Source organism: Suncus etruscus, chromosome 13 (assembly GCF_024139225.1).
Source record: "Suncus etruscus isolate mSunEtr1 chromosome 13, mSunEtr1.pri.cur, whole genome shotgun sequence".
Taxonomy (NCBI): Eukaryota; Metazoa; Chordata; class Mammalia; order Eulipotyphla; family Soricidae; genus Suncus; species Suncus etruscus.
In genome coordinates this window covers 31,111,300-31,138,462 of record NC_064860.1, presented here as the reverse complement: position 1 = coordinate 31,138,462, position 27,163 = coordinate 31,111,300, and the positions used below count along the sequence as shown (strand labels likewise).

General features: G+C 36.4%; 1 protein-coding gene across 1 annotated transcript in view; it reads right to left on the bottom strand.

The window, feature by feature from the left end:
• RABL3 (RAB, member of RAS oncogene family like 3) overlaps nt 1–27,163 on the bottom strand; it is a 46,540-nt gene that overhangs the window by 7,105 nt on the left and 12,272 nt on the right. Inside the window, exons 3-5 of the mRNA XM_049785954.1 lie at nt 17,837–17,966; nt 12,009–12,123; nt 5,368–5,518 (exon numbers count right to left, since the gene is read on the bottom strand). Coding sequence (XP_049641911.1) covers nt 5,368–5,518; nt 12,009–12,123; nt 17,837–17,966 — 396 coding nt within the window. The remainder of the gene's footprint in view (nt 1–5,367; nt 5,519–12,008; nt 12,124–17,836; nt 17,967–27,163) is intronic.

Below are 27,163 nucleotides of genomic sequence, written 5' to 3'. Positions count from 1 at the left end.
TAGGTCAGCCGTGAGCAAGGCAAACAGCCTACTATTGTGCCACTGCTCTGGCCTCAATGACTCCCGTTTCCAATGGCTTCATGTTGCTCTGGTCCATCTACCTACATTTCTCATTCTGGAATGTGTGAGCCAGGCTTTCTAGATATTCTCCTGCACACATGCTACAGGAGGGAAAGAGAGACCTTCCCAGTGGCGATGAGTTCTCAATCTAAAGGCCTTCCCAGGGCTGAAAATTTATCGTTTACTCCTGGCATTAAACCAGAGAAACCTCCATCTTTCAAAAATGATGAGCCAGCTACCATCTCTGCAGACTCAGAGTCTGAAAACGGTTCAAACAGAGGTACCCCTGCACCCCAAGCACTGGGTCAGGCAGACAAGCTGGTGCTGGCAATCCAGGTCCTGGGCACTGTCAAATGGTTCAATGTCTGGAATGATTATGGATTTATCAACAGAAATGACACCAAAGAAGATGTCTTTGTTCACTGGACAGCTATTAAGATAAACAATCCCAGGAAGTTTTTGTGTAGCATTGGAGATGGGGAGACTGTGGAGTTTGATGGTGTGAAAGAAGAGAGGGAACCAAAAGCTGTTAATGTATCTGGACCTGGTGGAATGCCAGTGAAAGGTAGCAGATATGCTTCAAATCGACGGAAGTTCTGTTGATTCATCCCCGGCCTCACTCAGCTGTTCCACCACCTATGGTGGCAGAGGCCTCTCCGACAGAATACAGCAGCTAGGGCAGAATCAGTGACCTGGAGGTTGAGATGCATAACAACTCCATACAACAGAAGAGATTGGAAAAGAGCCTTAAAATAAATAATCAGATGATGGAAAAAATCCTCAAAGAATGTGAACAGATGAAAATGGAAATCTTTGATAAAGTCAACAGAAACAACATAAGAATCATTGGAGTCCTAGAGACCCAGGAAGAAAATCTCCAGGAGAATCAACAGTAAAAGACATTCTTGCAGAGGAACTCCCAGAGTTAAAGACTGCATGCAACCAAATTCTACATGCCCAAAGAGTACAAGCTAAAAAAGACTCAAAGAAGTCTCAAGTTTCAAAAGACTCAAGACACACCCTAGTCACAATGATGAATCCCACAGATAGAAATACAATAATGAAAGCAGTAAGGTCAAAAGAGAAATTACATTCAAAGGATTATCTTTAAGATTTACTGCAGACCTATCACAAGAAACCCTCAAGGCCAGAAGGCAGTGGTAGGATATAGTAACAAAACTCAACAAAATGAATGCCTTGCCTAGAATTCTGCACCCAGCCAGACTCACTTTCAGGTATGAAGGAAGCATATATAGCTTCACAGATAAACAACAGCTTAGAAATTTTACAGATGCAAAACGAGCCTGAAAAGAAAAACTGAAAGGTCTACTTTAAGACAAGACAGACCATCAGACACACCAAACTCTTAAATAAATACGACACTAAATCCCATAACCATTATCTTTCACTATGTCAATAGACTAAATGCACTAGTTATAAGACACAGGATGGCAAAATGGATCAAAACACTGAATCCAACATTCTGCTGCCTACAGGACACACATCTTAATAGTCAGAACAAACTCAAAATCAAAGGTTGGAAGACAATCATCCAAGCGAACAACTCCCTCAAAAAAAGTTGGAATGGCCATATTAATATAAGATTACACAAACTTTAGACTTAGAAAAGTTATAAGGGACAAAGATGGACATATCATAATAATCAAAGAATATGTACAACAGGAAGAAGTCTTACTCCTAAGTATAAGCACTCAGTTAGGGACCAGCAAGTATTTAACACAATTGTTGACAATTCTGAAAGAAGACATCAATAGCAACAGAATAAGTGTGGGAGACCTCAACACTGCCCTGTCACCCTCTGATAGGTTAAACAGGCTGAAACCCAACAAGAATATACTAGCTCTGATGGGAGAAATGGAAGAAAATGGCCTAGTAGATATATATATATGGGAGAAATGGAAGAAAATGGCCTAGTATATATATATATATATATATATATATATATATATATATATATATATATATATATATATATATATATATATATATATGGCACTCCATCCCCAGAAAACTGGATACACATTCTCCAATGCACATGGGTCATTCATACCTTCATAAAATCAAGAGCATAGAAACTGTACAGACTACCTTCTCAGACAACAAGGCATTGAAATTAGAAGTGAACTACAAAAGGACACAGAAGAAAAACTTTAACACCTAAAAATTAAACAGCTCATTACTGAACAACCACTGAGTCAGATATGAAATCAAAGAGGAAATCAAAACATTCACAGAAACAAATGCAAATAAAGACACAAATTATCAGAATTTGTGGGACACAGCAAAAGCTGGACTAAGGAGAAAATCCATAGTTTTGCAAGCAACATCAGGAAGGAAGAAGGGGCCTACATAAAAGCTTAATGACACAGCTTATAAAATTATAAAATAATCAAGATAATGAATCAAAAATAGGTAGGCAGAAAGAAATAACAAGGCTTAGAGCAGAAATCAATGAAGTGGAAATCCAGAAAATAATCCAAAAGATCAAAGAAAGCAAAAGTTGGTTCTTTGAAAAAAATAAATAAAATTGATAATCCACTAGCTAAGCTCACAAAGGGAGAGAAAGAAGCTTAATAAACTGGATTAGAAATGGAAAGGGGGGAAATGACTATAGATAATACAGAAATTCAAAGGGTAATTAGAAACTACTTTGAGAAACTCTATGACACAAAACATGAGAACCTAAAAGAAATGGGGATACATACCCTGCTCATAAACTGGGAGGATTAACATTATTAAAATGGCAAGACTCCCCAAAGCATTATACAGATTTAATGCAATTCCTCTAAGGATACTCATGATATTCTTCAAAAAAGTAGATCAAAACTCCTGAAATTCATTTGGAACAATAAACACCCACGAATATCTAGAGCAACCCTTAGTAAAAGAAGACGAGAGGCATTCCTTTCCCCAACTTTTAATTGTATTACAAAGCAATAGTCATTAAAAGAGCATGGTAGGGTTGGAGAGATAGCATGGAGGTAGGGCATTTGCCTTGCATGCAGAAAGACGGTGGTTCAAATCCTGGCATCCTACATGGTTCCCCGAGCCTGCCAGGAGCGATTTCTGAATGTAGAGTCAGGAGTAACTCCTAAGCACAGGGTGTGACCAAAAAAAAAAAAAAAAAGCATGAGGACATTGGTGGTGGGGTTACACTGGTGAAGGTGGGTGTTCTTTTTATGACTGAAACCCAACTATGAACATGTTTGTAATCATGATGCTTAAATAAAGATATTATTTTATAAAAACCAACACTAGGGGCCAGAGTGGTAGCACAAGTGGTAGGGCGTTTGTCTTGCAATGCGCTAACCTAAATGGACCACAGTTCGATCTCCTGGTGTCCCATATGGTTCCCCAAGCCAGGAGTGATTTTTGAGCACAAAGCCATGAGTAACCCCTGAGTGTCACGGGTATGGCCCAAAAAGCAAAAAACCAACCAACCAACCAACCAATCAAAAATCACCTATTTTACCCACATACAATATTTCAGACTTACATTTCAAAGTTTATTTGGAAATTATAATGCGTTTTCCAAAAACATACAAAAATCCAACAAACTTCTTAAAGGTCACAGACTACTAGAAAAATTAGGATTTCAAAACCAACAAGCTTTGAATCCTATTACCTATATAAAACATTTCTGGATTGTTTATATTACACTAAACAGATTTATAAATCTTTAAGGTGAGCTTATATCATTTGTAAAATGAAAATAACAATATTTGTGACATAGGGTTTTGTAAAGTTAAGTGAAACATGTTTGGTATACAGGAAAATTAGTTCCCTTTTCTCTTCAGTCTAAGAAAATGTTTAGACTGAACTTTGAACACAAAAACATTGTCCTAATATCATTTCAGTTCTGATGACCTGAAAGTTTTCAATTATTCCATGGTAGCAATTTCATGCAATGGAGCCTTTAAAAATAAGGCTCCTCCACTGCTAAGTAGAATGTAAGAAACAATGGCTGTTAGAAGCTGACTCAGTTATAGGGGAAAAGGAGGGGCTGAAATAAGTAGTGCTCATAAATGTCAATTCACAGAATAAAAGTGTCAGAAGTATCTGAGTCATCTTTTAAAATTACAGAGTCCTAGCCCTTCTGTCAGAACTTATAAATAAAATGTTTCAGCTGTGGGGCAGTTATTCAAAAATTTTCACAGGAGGCTTGCTCATCAAGCCTGTGATCTCTCTCAAACATTTAACTTGAATACTTGTCTCTATGTTTCTTTGCTTTTCCACTCTGGAGAAGCCTGTGCTCTTTACTGAACATAAATTTCTTGCATTCCCTCCCCTCACATCTTTCTAAATTAGTTTCAATAAAATTTATTTTGCATTAAATTTTTTTTCCTCATAGTAACTATTCCACTGATGCATCTCAACAAGTTTGAGTAACTGTTGATCTTAGATGATTTCTAAGAGTTCTTTCAGCTTTAAGTTCTAGAACTAGCAGGAGAATTAAATGTTAATATAATATAATATAAATTAATATAAATGTAAAGGACAGGTTCTAGAGTCAGTGCTAGGTTTTACCTAAGGCTACTCACCATGGAGTTTTTAATTTCATCTTTCAAATGAGGCTAGTAATGGCCTCATATAGGTTTGAGACAAAAAATGATGCTTGTAAGATAATGTATCCAAGATAATATGTACATTAATAGAGTTTGTAGTTTTCTTGTTTATTTACTGCACTTTAAGTAAGTTCTGTAATTTATTACTCATAAAATTCTTGCTTTCCTAAAGCAAGAATAACAATCAAGGTGCAGTATGACAAAAGTAGTGACTCATATCACTTTTGATTATTTTGATCTTGGTATGATTTAAAAAATATTTTCAAGCTAAAATACAGGATTTTTATTATTCGTCAATTATTTTGAACATTCTGAAAGATCAGCATCTAAGGGGACTCAAATGACTCTGCTCATCTGTCAGTACATGTTAATTTTAATTCACTATAATTTGGACTAGACCCTAAGTAACTTGATTTCAAGCACAGATATTATAACTTGTGAGGAATAAGTTATTTACTTTTTTTTTTTTTTTTTTTTTGGTTTTTGGGCCACACCCGGTAACGCTCAGGGGTTACTCCTGGCTATGCGCTCAGAAGTCGCTCCTGGCTTGGGGGACCATATGGGACGCCGGGGGATTGAACCGCGGTCCGTCCAAGGGGGATCGAACCGCGGTCCGTCCAAGGCTAGCGCAGGCAAGGCAGGCACCTTACCTCTTGCGCCACCGCCCGGCCCCAAGTTATTTACTTTTAAGATACAAATATGCATAGTTGAAAATACATACCAAATTAATTTCCTCTGCAATGAAGTCCTCAGCCAGGAAAGCAGTTCTAGTTAAAACTTCATGGCGCTTAGTTTCATGAATCTGGTCCAGTTTAGTTCCTATTACTAATAGTGGAATTTGGTTATCAGCAAACTGTTCCCGGTCATAATCTCTGTGATAAATAATAATAAAGAAAATAAGATACATTTTTATATAGATGTATACTCTTGAAATATTTTACTGTCTCTTGCTTAAAAATTGACTTTTATCCAAATTTCTCTTTCTTTTAAGAGGTAGAAGACTTAATTGGAACTAGAGAAGAAAAAGGAATTTCCCATGTGTGGAGGAATTTAGAACAGAACTAAGTTCTCTCCAATTCTCTTTGATTTACTATTCATTCATCAATCCATTTTTTATTACGTATTAAGTTCAAATTTTTTCATCTAAAAACTCAAATGTTACCATAATTCCTTATAGATTAGTTGACTAATATAGTGCCTGCTAGTTATAACAAAATAAGTTGATGTGATGTAAGCTCTGTCTTCAACAGCTCAGGAATTTTTCTATATAGATGTAGAGAGTGATTCAACTCTTAGTAGAGAGAAAAATTCAGAAATTCATTTTACTCAAGCTTTTTGAGAAAAGAAAATGACTTCTGAGTGCCTTATAGAGTATGCATAAGCTCTATATCTATGAGTCACAGTTCTGTATATGCGCAGCACAGAGAAATTTATTATTTTAGGAAAATAAGATATAGGAATACTGAAGGCCAATATAAACAGACCATAGGTTGATTCTATAACCTGGAGAAGGATAAATTCAACATATGAAAATAGGAGGAAATAATTAAATTGCAAAATGAGCAGTGAAAGGAAAAAGCAAAAAAAAAAAAAAAAAAAAGATGGGTTCCTTCCATTAATGAAAAAAATAATGAAGGTAGTTGAAATAATTTAAATTCTAGTTACACATAAGAAATAAAATGAAGTTAGATTTCTAACAAGTTATAAACTGAATACAAGTCAGCAAAATCTGGTTGCCAACACCTTATGACATTTTATCAATATTGCATAATCCAATCAATACAGCCCAGCTGAGTGGCTATTTTCTTCTTTTGATATTACTTCTTTTTCTTTGAAAAGATTGAATAATCTTACATTGTGTTTACAAATGTATAATTTTTTTAACCTTTTACCACAATATTATAGAGCCTATGGTAGTGTTTGATCTAAGAACAAAACTCATTTGAATGATATAAATTTGCACTTGAAAAAATATTATTATATCAAGGTCAATATTAACTTGAATTCAAGATATTTGAATCTTCTTACTAATACCTACTCTGGGGGCCGGAGTGGTGGTGCAAGTGGTAAGGCGTCCACCTTGACCGTGCTAGCCTAAGACGGACTGTGGTTTGCTCCCCCGGCATCCCATATGGTCTCCCAAGCTAGGAGCGATTTCTGAGTGCATAGCCAGGAGTAACCCAAGTGTCACTGGGTGGCCCCCCCAAAAATAACAATAACTAATATCGACTCTAATTTAGGATATATATTCCAAAACTAAAAGAAAGTAACATTTTGAAAGTATTTGTCATTATTTCCTTTCTTATATTTCCTATATTAACTGTTGCTCACAAAATTTTATATAGTAATATATTTAAACAAACTTATCACTTTATACACACCTGTCACTTGCATAATCTTTGGCATATTAACATAAAAATGAATTATATATGTAACATATTTCCATGTATAATTTATTATTTTTTTAGTCTTTTTTAAATTAAATTAAATATTAAAAACAATTATTTTTTTGGTTTTTGGGCCAATTCTGGCTCTGTGCTCAGAAATTACTCCTGTCAGGCTCGGGGTACGATATGGGATACCAGGATTTGAACCCAGTTGGCTGGATGCAAATGCCTACCTGATGTGTTCCAGCCCCTGAAATTTAAAATATTTTTTCTTGCCTTAATTAGGATAAAAAAAAAGGATGGAGATTTTATCATGAATAAAATAATGATAATATTAAAATAATGATAATAAAATAATGATAATGATAATAACAAAAGAGACAGGCAACCAGATAAAATTTATATGTAAAATACTACTTTGGAAAAAACCAGAATCTTTTATAACACTATATTTTATTACTATATAATATAAAAATAGTTTAGAAATAGTTTAATTGACACTACAGTCAGCAATATTCAGAACAGAGAAAACTATAGGGCAAAGAAACTATATGGTTGAAACAAAGGAAGAACAAGACCTAAAAATGAAAAGAAGCTTAAAAAAACAACATAAGGATTGAATTATTTTTAAATTGTTTTTCTATTTTATAATGAAGTATTATTGTTAATCATAATTATTGCAAAGATTCTACTTGGTTATAGTTTAAATCTTATCCTTCAAAGTTATACTGTAAGTGTACATAAAGATTAAATGTTACGCTGCTTAGAATTTACTTAAAAAATGAAAATGTGGGCCCGGAGAGATAGCACAGCAGTGTTTGCCTTGCAAGCAGCCGATCCAGAACCAAAGGTGGTTAGTTCGAATCCCGGTGTTCCATATGGTCCCCCGTGCCTGCCAGGAGCTATTTCTGAGCAGACAGCCAGGAGTAACCCCTGAGCAACGCCGGGTGTGGCCCAAACCACCCTCCCCCCCCCCCCCCAAAAAAAAAGAAAAAAAGAAAATGTATCTGTGTTCAAAAATTGGAAGATAAAAAATGTATTCAATTTGAACAATAGACTTAACACATGCAATAAAATTCAAGATTAAATTTGACAATAAAGACAAGGTTGGAAGGCTCACTAACAAAAAAATAAAATAAACAGAAAAAACCCTAAAGAAATATGAATAGAAAGAAAAGGGGAAGAAGAGACATAGGAGGGACAAAGGAGGGAGATATGGGACAGATGCTGGGTAAAGGGGTGGAGGGAGGACAACCCTGGTGGTGGGAATAGCCCTGATTCATTGTCACTATGTACCTTAAATATTACTGTGAAAGATTTGTTATTCACTTTGGTCACAATAAAAATTATTTAAAAAATAAAAAAAGAAAATTTACTCTGAAAAGAAAAAAAAAGAAAAGGGGGAGAAGAGACAACTATGAACAAATTTAAGTCACTAAGCTTCCAATTTTCCGAAATGGAATCATGAAGTAACAGAGAATCTGAACAGATAACTTACAAGAAGAAAATGAAATCAATGTTTTTTTTCAGTAATGGTTTCAGTAATCAATGGTTTCTTCAAAAACAAAAGCCCAGGTCACAATAATTTGGTATCCTATCAAACCTTCAAGATGATTTTTTTTTTATTACCTATCCATTTCAAGTTCTTCTAAAAACAGAAAATAGGGGGATTCCTTTGAACAATTTTATGAGGCCAACATGTGCATACAAAAAGCAGTCAAGATATGATGATAAAGTGATAATGGAAAACTACAGATCAATATTCCTGATAAACATAAATGCAAAGAATGGATTACTATTTCATTCCATGTACAAAAATGAACTCAAAATGGATGCAAAGCTTGGAAACGAGACCCAAATCCATAAAGGAGATTAAATATATACGTAAAATACTCTAGGATACTGTTTTTCATTATGCACTCCAGGATTAAACTTTCATGATAAAAAATATAAAAGTAAAAATAAACAAGAGGCATTACGTAACCTTAAAAGGCATCTGCATTGCAAAAGATAGTACCTTACCCCTCTATTCCCCTGATAGGACATTTACTGAACAGGAGAAAATATTTGCATACTACATAAGGAAATCACAAAAACACTCTTGATCTAGCAACACCACTCCTGAGGATATACTCGAGGGGCCCCAAACACAATGCAGAAAGGCATCAGCACTCCTACGTTCATTGTATCACTATTCACAATAGCCAGATGGAAACAACCAAAGTGCCCAAGAACAGATGAGCTGATAAAGAAATTTTGGTATATCTACTTAATGGAATACCATGTAGCTGTGAGAAAAAAAACGAAGTCATGAAATTTGCTTATATATAGAGAATACCATGCTAAGTGAAAGGAGTCAGAAGGAGAAAGATAGACATAGAATGACTGCACTCATTAGCAGGATATTAAAAAAACAGTATGAGAATAATACTAAAACATAATGGAAATGAGGATCAAGAGGACTGATCATTAGTAGAAGCCTGCCACAAGGGGAGATGGAGGAAAGTGCAGTTAGAACAGGTAAGTGACCACTATGACAATGATAGTGGGAAATAATCACTCTCGGCAAAAAGTGGGTGCTGAAAGGAGGTAAAATGATAGGCATGATACTCTTTCTGTAACAGTATCACAAACCACAGTGGCTAAAGAAAAAAGGAAAAAAAGCAAAGAAAAAAAAATAAGTGTCTTCCATAAAGCCAGGCTGGAAGCAAGAGGGAAACTGGGGACTTTGGTAGCAAGAAGTAAATACTGGTGAAGGGATGGGTGTTTAAATATTGTAAACTGAAACTCAATCATGAACAATAATGTGTATCTCACAGTGATTCAATAAAACAAGGTACTATCAATAAAACTGAAAGTCTACTTCCCATATGAACATGAAGAAATATTACTTTATCACATTTATCATGGAAATGCAAATCAAAGTGACAGATATCACCTCAGCCTATGAGATTGACCTACATAAAATAGAACAAAAGTAGAGCTGGGGAGTGTGGAGAATAGGGAACTCTTATATATAGTTAGCAGAAATAGAAACTGATTCAGTCTCTAGTATGAATATTTCTCAAATAATTAAAAATACATATAATATTTCTAGGTATATATTCCTGAGTTTGATCTTTGAAACCACTTATGGTCCTCCTACCAAGCCCTGTCTGGAGTGATGCATTAGTACAGAATCAGGAGTAATACCTGAGCACCTGTTTGGGTTCCCAAAACAAACAAAAAACCTAATTAAGTAATTAATTTCCTTATTAACCCCTAACTAATTTCCTAATTAACCTAGTTGCTTAATTTCAAAAGATAAATGCATATTTATGTTCTCTAAAACACTATTTACAATACTGGTAGATATAGAAATAACCAAGAAAAAGTAAAAGAAAGGTAGCACAGAAACGGAATACTACTTATTTATAAAATAAAATAAAATAAAATCCTACTTTTGTAACAAGATGAATAAATTTGGAAGGGGTCATGCTACCTGATATACATCAGAAAAAATAAGGATGTATCTCACTGAACTGGGGTAAAAAAGAAGCAAGGTAAAGCAAGACAAGATAAACCCAATCCAACCCAATCATCAAACTCAGAGAATATAACTGTGGATACAAGAGTGAAGTGGGATGGAAAAATCAAAGTTCAAAAAGGGTTCAATGAATCATAGTAGAAGAAAGTTGGTACTCTAGTGGTATATAGTATAACACATAGTGAAACTGTACTTCTAGAAGATAAAATATATACAGCTTTGTACACCAAAGCTACTTAAATAAAGCACACAGAGACACATACTAATTTTGGAAAGGCAAATGAAATAAAAATCTAAATAATTTGCAATTTTAGTGAAGACACAGATATTAATCTGTATACTCTGTGTAACACACACATACAAACACACACAGATATATACGTATATATATATATATGAATTAGAATGTAGAAATAAACCCTTATAAATATGGCCAGTGGAGCTTTGCAAGAAATAAAAGGATTTTAATGGAAAAGGATAATCTTTTTAACAAATGGTGTTAGAGTAAATGAGCATTCACAAATGAAAGACAACCTCAACTAATTGTCACACATTGTAACTAACTCAAAACAAACTATAAATCTAAAACTAAAAGTAAAACCGTAAAACTTCTGTAAGAAAAATATAACAGAAAGCCTACGAGATCCAGTATTAGACAAAAGAGAGTAAAAATATCTATTAACTAGGAGAAAATGTTAGCTCTGGACTAAAGATCCAACCCACAAAGACCAGCAGAGATGGCAGTAATGCAATAAGCAAGGGAATTTATTCCAGCATGCTGGGGCTTCTCCTCTCCTGAGTGACGATCAAGAAGGGACTTGCAAGCCCTTTCTATAGGGTTGCTGGGGCTTCAAGCTAGGGGTAAAATATGTTAGTACATGTTTCGTCAGCCAGGTTTAAACTGGTTGGCTGAAGTAGTAGAGGAGGGGTGTGGCTGTCTGCTGGGCAACCTCAACCTTGACATGCAGCCACATAAGTCTTATCTCCCTCAGTTCCTTGGGTGTTGCTAGTTTATCTAACTGTCCTGATTCATGCCCTTGAAGTTCCTAGAATGGGATGTGGTTATGTCAATATATACCTATAAAGGTAAGTTACAGAAGGGAAACAAGCAGTTCATTCTAAACCAAACTTAGTTCTAAACTTATATTCTAACACAAATATTGCAAAACAAACATCTTACAAAACGTTATTTTGGGGCCTGAAATAATCATACAGTGGGTAGGGAACTTGTCTTGCATGTGGCTGACCCAGGTTCAATCCCCATATTGTCCCTGTGACTGGCCAATAGTGATCCCTAAGCACAGAGTCAGGAATAAGTTCTGAGCATTTCTGGGTGGAACTCCCAGTACACAAACAATAACAATAACCTCCCCAAATTTTATTTTAGTGGGTATATTCTCAATAACTGATATAATATTTCAAACCAATCGCAATGTAATCTGGGCGTACCCATTTGTTACCAAAATCCCAGTTGGCACCAAATCCCTGTTGAGAGCTTCCAATGACCAACGGTACAAGTTTTGGGACGATTTCTTATTTGTTAAGTCATGGACTAAAATTATACCTAAAATAAACAGAAGAAATAATATCACTATTATAAACAATCCTTTTTATTTTTACAATTAGCAAAATGAGGTTTAGTTAATAGAAGCACTAAGCTGCTTAACAAGCCTAACATTTTTAGTGTTTAGAATAATACTAAATCATTTAGATTATCAAACTCAGCTATAACTATTATATAATTTCTTTTCTTTTCTTTTTTTTTTTTTTGGTTTTGGGTCACACCCAGCAGCGCTCAGGGGCCACTCTGGGTTGTATGCTCAGAAATCACCCCTGGCAGGCACAAGGGACCGTATGGGATGCCGGGATTTGAACCACCGTCCTTCTGCATGAAAGGCAAATGCCTTACCTCCATGTTATCTCTCTGGCCCCATATAATTTCTTTAATAAGTTGTTACAAATAATATATACCTAAATGATTGTAAAGTCTAATTTGCCACTAATCTAAATTTAGAATATTTTATTAGGATGACAAAATGTTATTAAACGTTTAGATACAAAAATTATTTTTAGTATCATTCAACATATGAAGTTTGGCTAATTCTGGTTGCAAACTTCATCAATTAAAAAATCTCAAAACTGGGGCCGGTGAGACAGCACAGTGGTAGGGTGTTTGCTTTGCAAGCAGCTGACCCAGGATGATCCCACATTCAATTCCCGGCATCCCATATGGTCCCCTGAACCTGCCAATAGCAATTCCCATAGTCAGAAGTGACCCCTGAGTGCTCTTAGGTATGGTCCAAAAACAAAAAACCAAAAGAAAAAGAAAAATAAGAGTAAAAACTGCTTCAGGCATATAAGATATATCATTTAAAATATGTATTATGACCTAAATATAACATATAATTCTTACACCCACTAAAATATTAAAGATTTTATTATAAGTATTGATTTAATTTGATACATGTTAATGCCTCAGCTGACAAAATATTTTACTGGAAAGTACTCTAGGCCTTATCAACTCACAAGCCTTCTAAATTAAAAACTTAAGAAATGTAGTTACAAAATTAGGCTACCAAAAGGCAGTAGGTTAACACTTAACTGTCTGGCCTGGTTAAGCTGAGTAACACCAAGAATGGATCCGAGTACTGCTGGAAAGGCTGCACCCAATCTCTGAACCCTCACTACCCAAAAAAGAAAGAAAAATGGAAAGAATTGAGGAGAGACATTTAGAAATATAAAAAGCAGAAAAGAGTTAAATTTATTCTGAGAAAAATGACAAAATGTAATGAGTCGTATTAGCATCAGATAAAATCATAAAAGGCAACAGAGGTTATTATTATATGATTTCAGACAAAAGAGGAAAAACCAGTGTCTGGAGGAACCTACGGTGAATAAAAGACTAAACTTTTCAAACCCTCAACAATTTCCTATAACCAGATTTTACTGTGAACAGAGAATATGAAACTGATGATTCTTTTATCTTCAAGATAAGTTTATTTGAAAAAGAAAGAGTTAGCATTACTTGGTGTCTCTAACTTTCACATTTACATAACAAAAGGACATGTACAAGTTATAGCTGGCTTATTTCAGCTGATTTGATATATCTAAATCTCTCCTAGATTTTGGAATAAATGCCTGACAATTATCCAATCTATCTAATGGTATTCACTCTACTTTCTTCAGAGGAGTTTTATTAGATACCCAGGACCCATGCTAAAGATTGAATTTTTTTAAGGGGTACAGATCTGGCTGTTCTCATGGTTTACTCTTCTCTAGAGGCTCAGGGATCACTCCTTACAGTGTTAAGGGAACTATATAGAGTGTCAGGGATTGAACTCAAGGGATTGAACTTGCCCTTGTGTGAGGCAAGCACTTTATTTCTATACTATCTCTCCCAGTATATAAAAATTAGATATTAAAAACAGATAGCTCAAAGGGTTGGTATGCATGCTTTGCTTGTGAGAGCTGCAGATTAAATTATCAGTATACATGGTCCCCTGAGCATTCATGTCCAGGAACAACCCCTGAGTACTAGTCTAAGAATAACACCTAAGCACTGCAAAGCATGGACCAAAATAAAAAAAAAAGCTACCATGAAATAAGTAAACAATATATTCAGCACTTTAGTGCTATCTTTTGTTCTTTACATGAGCTACCTAACTTGATTTTCAGAATAGTCCTATGAGATAAGAATTATTATCTTTGTTTTACATATCTAGAAACTGAGGTTCAAAAATTGAGGAGGTTGTCCTAGATTATATAATAAAGTACCATTTTAGGGCAAAGCAGTAGGTATTTTCTTTTAATTTATAGGAATAAAGATCATGAGTGAGATCTTGACCTAGAAAAAGAATCATACAGGCCTAGATAAGGTGTTAAACCCTCCCTCCTTCACCTCTTTCCCATTTCTATATAAAGGTTTGCAGGTTTTATGGATAGGCCTTTATCACCCCTTATTCTTTCTCTTTCTACAGGGCAGAGTGCTTGCTTTTTTAACAAGACAGAATAGCTATGGTGGGTCTCAGAAGAGAACTCGGGGTGATGGCTAATCAAAATACTGTTTTAGTAATGAGGGCTAGAGAACTTAATAGGTTTCCTTTAAGGATTTCCAGACTAGTTCATCAAAGTGGGGGGAAGAGCATAACTATAAAGGAAGAAATTGATTTAACATTGCATTTGGAGTCCCAAGAGATGGCACAAAGGATTAGTGCTCATAATTTGTATGTGGGAGGCCTGGGATTCATCCCTGGGAATTGCAAGTTCTTCTGAGTATTACAGGTGTGCCATGATGCTTCCTCCCTCACAACAGTACATTTAAATGGAGTGAAGGGAATGAAAAATAGCATCTTTTTAATAGAAAAGATTTTAACTTAAACAGCAATGTATGCCATTTTAACTGCAAAACTAATAAGATATAAATATTATTGTCATATTTGGTACAAATAGATGGACTATATAAAACAAGTATAAAAAGATAATTGACTAAATGTATTTATATGGATTTCTTCTTCAGCACTTAAATTTATATCTCAATATTACATAAAGTTTCTACAAAGTGACTGATTGGTCCTCATCTCAGTTATTTATTTATAAATTTTTGTTATCAAGTTCATCACTTAATTCTTTAACCAGGCTTCATATTATTTTCTAAGAAGTCTCTAGCACTTTATCAATCTTATTTTTCTCATTTATGTCCATTCTATTAATTTCTTTTTTTTTTTTTTTTTTTTTGTGGTTTTTGGGTCACACCCGGCAGTGCTCAGGGGTTATTCCTGGCTCCAGGCTCAGAAATTGCTCCTGGCAGGCACGGGAGGACCATATATGGGACGCCGGGATTCGAACCGATGACCTCCTGCATGAGAGGCAAACGCCTTACCTCCATGCTATCTCTCCGGCCCCATTCTATTAATTTCTAACATCAGCATGTACTTCCTTGCATGAATATCACATCAGTGTTTTTATTTATTTATTTATTTTTGTTTTTCAGGCCACACCCATTTGATGCTCAGGGGTTACTCCTGGCTAAGCGCTCAGAAATTGTCCCTGGCTTGGGGACCATATGGGACGCCAGGAGATCGAACCGAGGTCCTTCCTTGGCTAGCGCTTGCAAGGCAGACACCTTACCTCTAGTGCCACCTCGCCGGCCCCATCAGTGTTTTTATTTTATAAATTCTGCCTCACTTAAGAATTTAGCTAATCACTGTATGCACACACTCAGTCTTAACACCAAGATCGAAAACCCTGCTTTCCCTAAACCCAGAAGCACACACCCCACATTCTACCTGATTGGCTGACAGAATCCACACCCTAATCTCTCCTAATAGAAATATTCCTTTCCCACCTAAAATAAACTGAGGTACTCTCCCAAAGTGGCTGGCAGATGCTTCTTCGTGAGTGTACTACTTGCCTGGGATCCAACCCCACTAGAGACTTCTACATCTTGGGATCTGACTTCATCAGAGTCATTTACATAAGAATATTTTATTTCTGGGGCTGAGAGATAACACAGCAGTAGGGCGTTTGCCTTACAGGAAGTCAATCCAGGACAAATGGTGATTCAAATCCCGGAATCCCATATGGTCCCCTGTCCCTGCCAGGAGCGACTCCTGAGCACAGAGCCAGAAGTAATCCCTGATTACTGCCGGGTATGACTCAAAAACGAATAAAAAAAAGAGAATATTTTATTTCATGTAGACAGTGATACTTTTGTAGAATTCTGAGACATAGGTCTGAATTAATCTAGTGCATACTCTATTTTACTCTATGTATTCAAAGGAAAGAGCTTTCTCTATTCCTTTTTGTAATATTCCTTATGATAGGGGAAATATTGAAATAAGTCTAAGGAATAAAGCTATTGAATATTAACAATCTTTACCTATCATTTAATGAGATCTACAAATAGTATAAATGAGGTCCAGTTAATAGCTAGGAGAGAAAAGGTCATGTATATTGCTACATAAATAAAAACAAGAATTATATTGATTTTGAAAAAGTGTTTAAAAAGAAATTAAAATAAATAAATTAAATAAATGAATTTAAGAAGGGAATATTAAGAAGCACTACTAACAAATTACACGTGATAGTAGTTATTTAATTCTTCGATGCAGAGTGGGTAAGCTATGTATTGCAATTAGGTTCTCTATTATGCATTCCCAACAGAATCTAAGGTATCTAAGTGTCTTCAACAGGGTAAAATGTTTGTATCCTTAAAATACCTTAAATAGCTCTTTATAAATAAGTAGCACATTCTTCGAGGTGCAAATTAAAGAGATGTCTGTATTTCTGGGATATTGGCTTAAACTACGGTTCTTCTGCACTATTTCAATTTAATAAAAACATAGAATTCTCAGATGAAAATTCCATTTTTAAGTGTCTGGTACTCAATATTATTTTGTTTCTCAAAATTTATTTTATGACAATAATATAAATAGAAACATGTAAGCAAAGCATGTATTTGATGTTCTAAATAGCTGTTTCTTAATTGGGTCTAAATGAACACTAGGATACACACACAGACACATACACACACACAGGAACACCAGGACACACACACACACACATACACACACACCCCCAAAAGGGTCCTATAGGAAAAAACCACACACACAAACACCAGGACACACACACACACACGAACACCAGGACTCACACACACACACACACACACACACACACACACACACACACACACACACCCAAAAGGGTCCCATAGGTAAAAACCACACACACGAACACCAGGACACACACACACACACACACACACACACACACACACACACACACACACACACACACACACCCAAAAGGGTCCCATAGGTAAAAACCACACACACGAACACCAGGACACACACACACACACACACACACACACAAGAACACAGGACACACACACACACACACACACACACGAAAGGGTCCCATAGGTAAAAACCGTATAAAGTAGTGGTCACAGTGTAAGAGTAGATAGAAATAACAAGTGAAGAAATAACAAAAAAATGAATGGGAAAAGAAAAAGTTGTAAAATTGAGAAACACTGCATGGTAGGAATGTAGTGACATAAATAGGAATGTGGAATGTACATTTAAAACGAAAGATGTGATTATGAGGTCCTGGTTTGATCACCAATAAGCTTAATGAATAAAAAGCATAAATAAATAAATAAATAAATAAGAGTTGTGCATCAAGATGATTCTGGGATCACGCAGCATTCTACATCATACTATCTGTATTCCTTAGGACATTAACATATATTAAATATTTGAAAAATGCTTTACCATTTACAGAGTTGTAGAATACTGCTCTTGTGCTTTTCACACTGCTGGCACTTCCAACAGAGCCTCCAATATCCCATAATTCAATATAGTATGTCTTCTCTTCTGGGGTTCCTTCTTTGTAGTCATGAACCTAACAAATCAATCCATCAAAATAATTACTACAGCCATAAAAACCTGGTAAACATATTGATTCTAGTTTAGAGCATTGAACATTATCTTTCATCCTGATTTTCTAACCACTACCACCTTTTCACTTTCCTTTTAAAAACCCGACTTTTCACTTTATAAGAACTATAGTTAACTGACCTTAACATCTACAGCTGCCCATTTCACTTCCAGATCCTTCCTAACCAAGTATAAATTCCATAATTCGTTATTTTAGTGAATTCTTTAACTTCACATTATACTCATCTCACCAAGAATATGAAACATAAAAAATATACATTAATGGAACTGGGTTTATTTTAATTCAAGTATACCTTTTGAAATTTATTTCAATAGTTGCACAGTCCATTTTCTTTTTTTCCTTTCAGAGATAACTATTTCATACATTTCTCTTTCCAATTATTATTCTGATTCTCTAACTTCAAACACGGTTAACAATTTTACTTTATAAAACAGAGGGAAACATAAGAAAACTATTAGAGGGCCAGAGAGAAAACAGAGGGAAACATAAGAAAACTATTAAAGGGCCAGAGAGATAGCACTGTGGTAGGGCGTTTGTCTTGCACGTGGCTGGCCCAGGATGAACCTGGGCTCGATTCCAGCATTCCATATGGTCCCCGAGCCTGCCAGGCACGATTTCTGAACAGAGTCAGGAATAACCCCTGAGCACCACCAGGTGTGATCCAAAAAACCAAACCAAACCAAACCAAATCAAATCTAAACAAACAAAAAACATGACAACTTGCTTTCCCAAAGCTTATCCTCTTGGCATCAGTGCTCTTGTTTCTGCTTTTTTTTTTTTTGCTTTTTGGACCACAGCCGGTGACGCTCAGGGATTACTCCTGACTATGTGCTCAGAAATTGCTCCTGACTTGGGGACCAGATGGGCTGCCGGGGGATTGAATCGAGATCCATTCTAGGTCAGCCGCATGCAAGGCAAAAGCCCTACCACTTGTGCCACCTCTCTAGCACCTTATTTTTGCCTTAGAATATTTCAAAAATCTTTTGATTTCTTACCAGCTCCATGATTATTATTCAGGTTAATTCTTCTGTTGGTCTCTTTGTCTGTAATGATGTCAGTACTTCCCAATTGATGTCCCTACAAAGACTCCTGCTCTGCTTTACACTCTTTTTTCCCACTGAATCATTAGAGGGAATATTCAAAAACTGCAGATTAGATCATATCACCCTTCTTAAAAATCACTAAAGGACAAAGTAAATGTACATGTTTAAATAAATGAATAAAAATAAATAAATAAAAAAATCACTAAAAGCTCTCTTACTCGAAGTCCTTTTGAATGCCTATGAGCATTTGATGCCACTATTAAAAAGCTGTTAGAATACAACTAAATATCATACCAATATTAGGCTACATCATATTGTTTGTTTGTTTGTTTGTTTGATTTTTGGGCTACACGCTCTGAACATTCTGGAGTTACTCCTGGTTCTGCACTCAGAAATCACTCCTGGCTTAGTGGACCATACCCATATGCCAAGGGATTGACCTGTGGTCCGCCCTGGGTCAGATGCGTGCAAAGCAAACACCCTACTACTGTGCCATCGCTCCAGCCCCTACATCATATTCTTAAAAAAGTTTTTTTTATAAACATGCATGACAGTAAAACAAAAATAAACTTGCGGGGCTCTATAAAATCAAAGAATTTTTGCACAAATTGGAAATTATCAACATAATGAATATGCAAACTTACCTCAAAGGAGGAAATATTTCCAAATCATATATATGCTATGAGACTAATGCCCAAAATATATAAAAATCTGCTCAACTCAAATGGCACAAAATGACTATAAATGGTGAGAGAATTTGAACTAACATTTCCCTAAATGACAGAGAATGGCAGTAAGTGCATGACAAAGTGCTCAATATTCTTAAAAATCTGGGAAATGCAAGTGAAAACCATGGCAAAATATTACCTCACACTTGTTTAGATTTATATTATTAAAAAGATAAGCAATAACAAGTGTTGGTAAGGCATCGGAGAAAAGGAAACCCTATATACTGTTGATGAGAATGTAAACTGATATAGACACTTTAAAAAATATGAAGGTATGAAACTACGCCTGCCCAGTGGGGCCCGACTGTGAAAAATTGTGAGTGCTGTTGGTGTGTGGTGTGTGTCTGTCTACTGTCCTGTCCCGTGAACCTCTTGGAAGTGGGCCGAAAAGAAGCTCCAGCAGAGCACGGCACTCCAATTCGCTACGCGGCCGTGCACTCTTTCTAAGGAAAGAACACCATCGCAACAAGAAGAAAAAATCACACTAAGAACTGTGCTGGATCACTGAAGCCCAGCATTTCTCTCCAGACTGTCTTCTCTGCTGCATGCTCAGGCCTAAGATTTGATCCTGTGTGAGGCTTCATCCACAGAGGACTCCCATCCCTTGGAGGCAGGTCGACCCATCCAGAAGGGTGGAGCCAGAGGAGTGTGCTGCCTGCATCATTTAGACAATGAATACCACCACAACATGTAGACAAACCCAAAATACAAGTGTGACAATGGAGAAACAACGCAGGCTAGCATCAGACATAGAGAATGAAGATGACAATTCTGATGACCAGATAATGCCCAACCAACTAATCAACCTTTCAGATAAGGACTTTACAAAAGCAATATAGAAGATGCTCAAAGAACTCAAAGAAACCATGGATCTTGTTGAACAGAACACTAATAAGAACCAAGAAAAGATGAAGACAGAAATCACAAAACTCCAAACTGAAATAACATGTCAACTAACAGGCCTGAAAAACTCAGTAAACAAAGTGAATGACAAAATGGAAAAGTTCTGGGACAGGGTATCAGAAGTTGAGAATAGACTTGGTGCTGTGGAAGATGAGATAAATAACAATTCCATACAGCGGGAGAGATGGAAAAAAAAACTTAAAGCACATGAACAGACAATGGAAAAATCAGTCAAAGAATGGGAACAGATAAAAATAGAAGTCTATGATAAGCTCAACAGAAACAACTTAAGAATCATTGGAGTCCCAAAGACCCAGGAAGAAAATTTCCAGGAAGAATCAATGGTCAAGAACATCATTAAAGAGAAACTTCCAGAGCTAAAGAATATATGTGATCAAATCCTGCATGCTCGAAGAGTACCAACCAAAAGAGACCCCAGAAAAAATACCCCAAGACAAATCCTAGTCACAATGACGAATACCACAGATAGAGACGGAATTCTGAAAACAGCGAGATCAAAAAGGAAAATTACATTTAAGGGAGCATCCTTGAGATTTACAGCAGATCTGCACCAGAAACACTCAAGGCCAGAAAGCAGTGGTGGGATATTGTGACAAGACTGAATGAAATGAATGCTTTACCTAGAATACTGTACCCACTTTCTGGTTTATTGGAAGAATACATGGTTTCACAGACAAAAAACAGCTCAGAAACTTTACAGACTCAAACCCAGTCTTAAGAGAAAAACTGAAAGACCTAATTTAAGACAAGACTAACCAAAAGAAACACCAAATTTCGATATAAAGATGGCATTAAATCCCAGGACAATTCTTTCTCTCAACGTCAATGGACTAAATGCACCAGTCAAGAGACACAGAGTGGCTAAATGGATCAAAAAACTCAATCCAACCTTCTGCTGCCTACAAGAAACGCACCTGAATATTCAGAACAAACATAAACTCAAAATAAAAGGATGGAGAAAAATTATCCAAGCAAACAACACCCATAAAAAATCTGGAGTGGCCATACTAATATCAGATAATGCAAACTTTATACTCAGGAAGGTTGTAAGGGACAAAGATGGACATTTTATATTAATCAAGGGGTATGTAGAGCAGGAAGAAATCACTCTCCTAAACATATATGCACCGAATGAGGGGCCAGCAAAATATTTAATATAATTGTTGACAAATCTGAAATATAATATCAATAACAACACAATAATTGTGGGGGACCTCAACACGGCTTTGTCAACACTGGATAGATCAAACAGACTGAAACCCAACAAGAATATACTAGACCTGAGGAGAGAAATGGAAGAAATGGAAGAAAGAGGCCTAATGGATATATATAGGATACTCCATCCCCAGAAACCTGGATACACATTCTTCTCCAATGTACATGGGACATTCTCCAGGATAGACTACATGCTGGCACATAAAACATACCTCCATAATATCAAGAGGATAGAAATTTTTCAGGCTACCTTCGCTGACCACAAGGCTCTGAAATTATTTGTGAATTCCAAAGGGACACAGAAGAAAAACGTTAACACCTGGAAGTCTCATACTGAATAACCAGTGGGTCCGAGATGAAATCAAGGAGGAAATAAAAAGGTTCCTGGAAACAAATGACAATAAAGACACAAACTATCAGACCTTATGGGACACAGCAAAAGCAGTACTGAGAAGAAAATTTATAGTTTTGCAAGCACACATCAGGAAGGAAGAAGAGGCTTACCTGAGTAGCTTAATGACACAGCTAATAGAACTAGAAAGTGCTCAACAAAAGGACCCAAAAATAGGGAGAGAGAAGGAAATAACGAAGCTGAGAGCAGAAATCAATGAAGTGGAAACCCAAAAAACAATCTGAAAGATCAACGAAAGCAGAAGTTGGTTCTTTGAAAAAATAAGCAAGATTGATAGACCACTGGCAAAACTAACAAAGAAAGAGAGAGAGAAACTTGATAATTTGTATTAGGAATGAAAAAGGAGAGATCACTACTGATATGGCAGAGATTCAAAGGGTAATCAGAAACTACTTTGAGAAACTCTACCCCACTAAAAATGAGAACCTGGAAGAAATGGATAAATTCTTGGACTCTTATAATCTTCCACGGCTGAAGGAAGAGGATGTAGCCTATCTAAACACCCCCATCACTATTGATGAAATTAAAAAGGTAATCAAATGTCTGCCCAAAAACAAAAGCCCAGGCCCAGAAGGATTCACTAATGAATCCTTTCAAATTTTTCAAGAGGAACTACTACCAATCCTGGCCAGACTCTTTCATGAAATTGAACAAACGGAAAAACTTCCAAATAGCTTTTATGAAGCCAACATCACCTTGATACCTAAACCAGACAGAGATGCTACGAAAAAAGAAAATTACAGACCAACATTGCTGATGAATGCAGATGCAAAGATCCTCAAAAATATCCTGGCAAATAGGATTCAATGCCTCATTAAGAAGATTATCCACTACTATCAAGTAGGTTTCATCCCAGAATGCAAGGATGGTTTAACATCCGTAAACCTATCAACATAATACACAACATCAACAAGAAAAATAAAAATCACATGATCATATCAATAGACGCAGAGAAAGCATTTGATAAGGTCCAACACCCATTCTTGATCAAAACTCTCAGCAAGATGGGAATGAAAGGAACCTTTCTCAATATAGTTAAGGCCATCTATCACAAGCCAGTGGCAAATATTATTCTCAATGGAGAAAAACTAAAAGCCTTCCCTCTAAATTCTGGCACAAGACAAGGCTGTCTTCTCTCACCACTCCTATTCAACATAGCACTGGAAGTAGTCACTATAGCGATTAGGCAAGAAAAGATATCAAGGGAATCCAGATAGGAAAGGAAGAAGTCAAGCTCTTACTGTTTGCAGATGACATAATACTCTACTTAGCAAACCCTAAAGACTCTACCAAAAAGCTTCTAGAAACAACAGACTCATATAGCAAGGTGGCAGGCTACAAAATTAACACACAAAAATCAATGGCCTTTCTATACACCAACAGTAATAAGGAAGAAATGGACATTAAGAAAACAACCCCATTCACAATAGTGCCACACAAACTCAAATATCTTGGAATCAACTTGACTAAAAATGTGAAGGACCTATACAAAGAAAACTATAAAACTCTGCTCCAAGAAATAAGAGAGGACACACGGAAATGGAAACACATACCCTACTCATGGATTGGCAGGATTAACATCATCAAAATGGCAATACTCCCCAAGGCATTATACAGATTTAATGCTATCTCTCTGAAGATACCCACGACATTCTTCAAAGAAGTGGATCAGGCACTTTTGAAATTCGCTTGGAACAATAAACACCCTAGAATAGCTAAAGCAATCATTGGGAAAAAAAATATGGGAGGAATTACTTTCCCCAACTTTAAACTTTACTACAAAGCAATAGTTATCAAAACAGCATGGTATTGGAATAAGGACAGGCTTTCAGATCAGTAGAATAGGCTTAAAGACTCAGAAAATGTTCCCCAGACATATGATCACCTAATTTTTGATAAAGGGGCAAGAAATCCTAAATGGAGCAAAGAAAGCCTCTTGAACAAGTGGTGTTGGCACAACTGGATAGCCACTTGCAAAAAATTGAACTTAGACCCCCAGCTAACATCATGTACGAAGGTAAAATCCAAATGGATTAAAGACCTTGATATCAGACCCGAAACGATAAGATACATAGAACAACACATAGGCAAAACACTCCAGGACATCGAGACTACAGGCATCTTCAAGGAGGAAACTGTACTCTCCAAGCAAGTGAAAGCAGAGATTAACAGATGGGAATTCTATTAAGCTGAGAAGCTTCTGCACCTCAAAGGAAATAGCGCCCAGGATACAAGAGCCACCCACTGAGTGGGAGAAACTATTCACCCAATACCCATCAGATAAGGGGCTAATCTCCAAAATATACAAGGCACTGACAGAACTTTACAAGAAAAAAACCCATCTAATCTTATCAAAAAATGGGGAGTAGAAATAGACACTTTGACAAAGAAGAAATACAAATGGCCAAAAGACACATAAAAAAATGCTCCACATCACTAATCATCAGGGAGTTGCAAATCAAAACAACTATGAGGTACTACCTCACACCACAGAGAATGGCACACATCACAAAGAATGAGAATAAACCGTGCTGGCAGGGATGTGGAGAGAAAGGAACTCTTATCCAATGCTGGTGGGAATGCCATGTAGTTCAACCTTTATGGAAAGCGATATGGAGATTCCTCCAAAAACTGGAACTCGAGCTCCCATAGGACCCAGCTATACCACTCCTAGGAAAATACCCTAGGAACACAAAAACACAATACAAAAACCCCTTCCTTATACCTATATTCATTGCAGCACTATTTACCATAGCAAGACTCTGGAAACAACCAAGATGCCCTTCAACAGACGAATGGCTAAAGAAACTGTGGTACATATACACAATAGAATATTATGCAGCTGTCAGGAGAGATAAAGTCATGAAATTTTCCTATACATGGATGTACACGGAATCTATTATGCTGAGTGAAATAAGTCAGAGAGAGAGAGAGACAGAGAGAGAGAGAGAGAGAAACGCAGAATGGTCTCACTCATCTATGGGTTTTAAGAAAAATGAAAGACATTCTTGCAACAATAATTTTCAGACACAAAAGAGAAAAAAGCTGGAAGTTCCAGCTCACCTCAGGAATCTCACCATAAAGAGTGAAGAGTTTAGTTAGAGAAATAACTACATTTTGAACTGTCCTAATAATGAGAATGTATGAGGGAAATGGAAAGTCTGCCTAGAGTACAGGCGGGGGTTGGGTGGGGAGGAGGGAGATTTGGGACATTGGTGATGGGACATTGCACTGGTGATGAGTGGTGTTCTTTATATGACTGAAACGCAAACACAATCATATATGTAATCAAGGTGTTTAAATAAAATATTGAAAAAATATTGAAAAAAATATGAAGGTTTTTGTTTTTGTTATTTGGTTTTAACTGAACTGAGGTGAGTATGCCCAGGCAAGAATGAGGCTGGGAGGGAAAAAAAAATCAGACTGTTGACCAGCAGTGGTAGGAATAATTGTGAGCTGTGGGCAGAGTTTGGACTAAAACAGTTCGTTTTGTACTGAACTGAGGTGAGTGAACTCAAAGAAGAGTGTGCCCACTCCACTTCTGTGGCCGTTTATTCCTTCTATTCAAGGATCCCTGCCACAAACACAATGGGAAAGCAATGGTTACAATGAGAAAGCAAAGCAAGAACCGCATCACATCTTGTGACTGAAGATGCTTGTTCTGAAGACTCAACTAACATCAGCTACCTACACAAAATCTCTGATACCGAGTTTTAGGAGGAAATGTTAAAGCTGTTCAAAGAACTCAAATAAAGCATGGGATAGATAACACATAAGACTCAGGAGGATATGAGAGTAGAATGGTCCCCCGAGCCAGGAGCGATTTCTGAGTGTATAGCCAGCAGTAACCCCTGTCCATCAATGGGTCAACCAAACCAAACCAAAAGAAAACAAACAAAAAAAAAGAGGATATGAGAGAAGAAATGAAAAAACGTCAAACAGAAATATTAGGACTGAAAAACATCCTGGGTGAAAAGAAAACATCACTGGAGAGTAACAGGTGATGTGGACAGAATCTGAATCAGTGAGTTAAGAAAATGAGCTGCATAACATCTCCATTAGCAGAAGAAATTGAGAAGAGTCTTAAAAATATGAACAAGACAGAAAATATTGAAAATATAAGTGAATAGATAACAAGAGACCTTCGGAATAAGATTTACAGGAACAACATAACTAATTTTGCAGTCTTTGTTATCTACCTCTTCTTTCATTAGATTCTGAGCTTCAACAGAGGTCTTCATGGTCTCCCTCTTCTATTGGACTCTGAACTTGAGTTTTAGGCCCATGTATTATCAATCTTTGTAGGCATCGAAAAGCTTCTGCTCTAGTACATGTTAGACACAAGAATATGTTTATTTAAATCAACATATACATTTAGGAGCTCACATTGCCCTGGTTTGTTGATATGCTGTATTTAAAGCTTTTTAAGTACAGTTCTGAGAATGAATTAAATCTAAGTCAGTAAAAAAAACTGGTGAAAAAGACAGATTCCTAGACAGAAGAAGCTTCTGATTTTGGGGGCTCAAAAATCTATATTTTAAAAAGATTCCCAGGAGAATCTGATTCATAATTAAGTTTGGCAACTGCTGCTTTATCTTTCCTCCTTAAAACTATTTTTTGGTCAGAGTGATAGTATAATGGGTAGAGTGACACAGATTTTTTGTTTGTTTGTTTCGTCACACCTGGTAGCGTGAGCAGGGGTTACTTCTAGCTCTGTATTCAGAAATTCCTCCTGGCAGGCACAGGGGGCCATATGGAATGCTGGGATTTGAACCATCATCTGTCCTGGATCAGCTGCGTGAAAGGAAAATGCCCTAC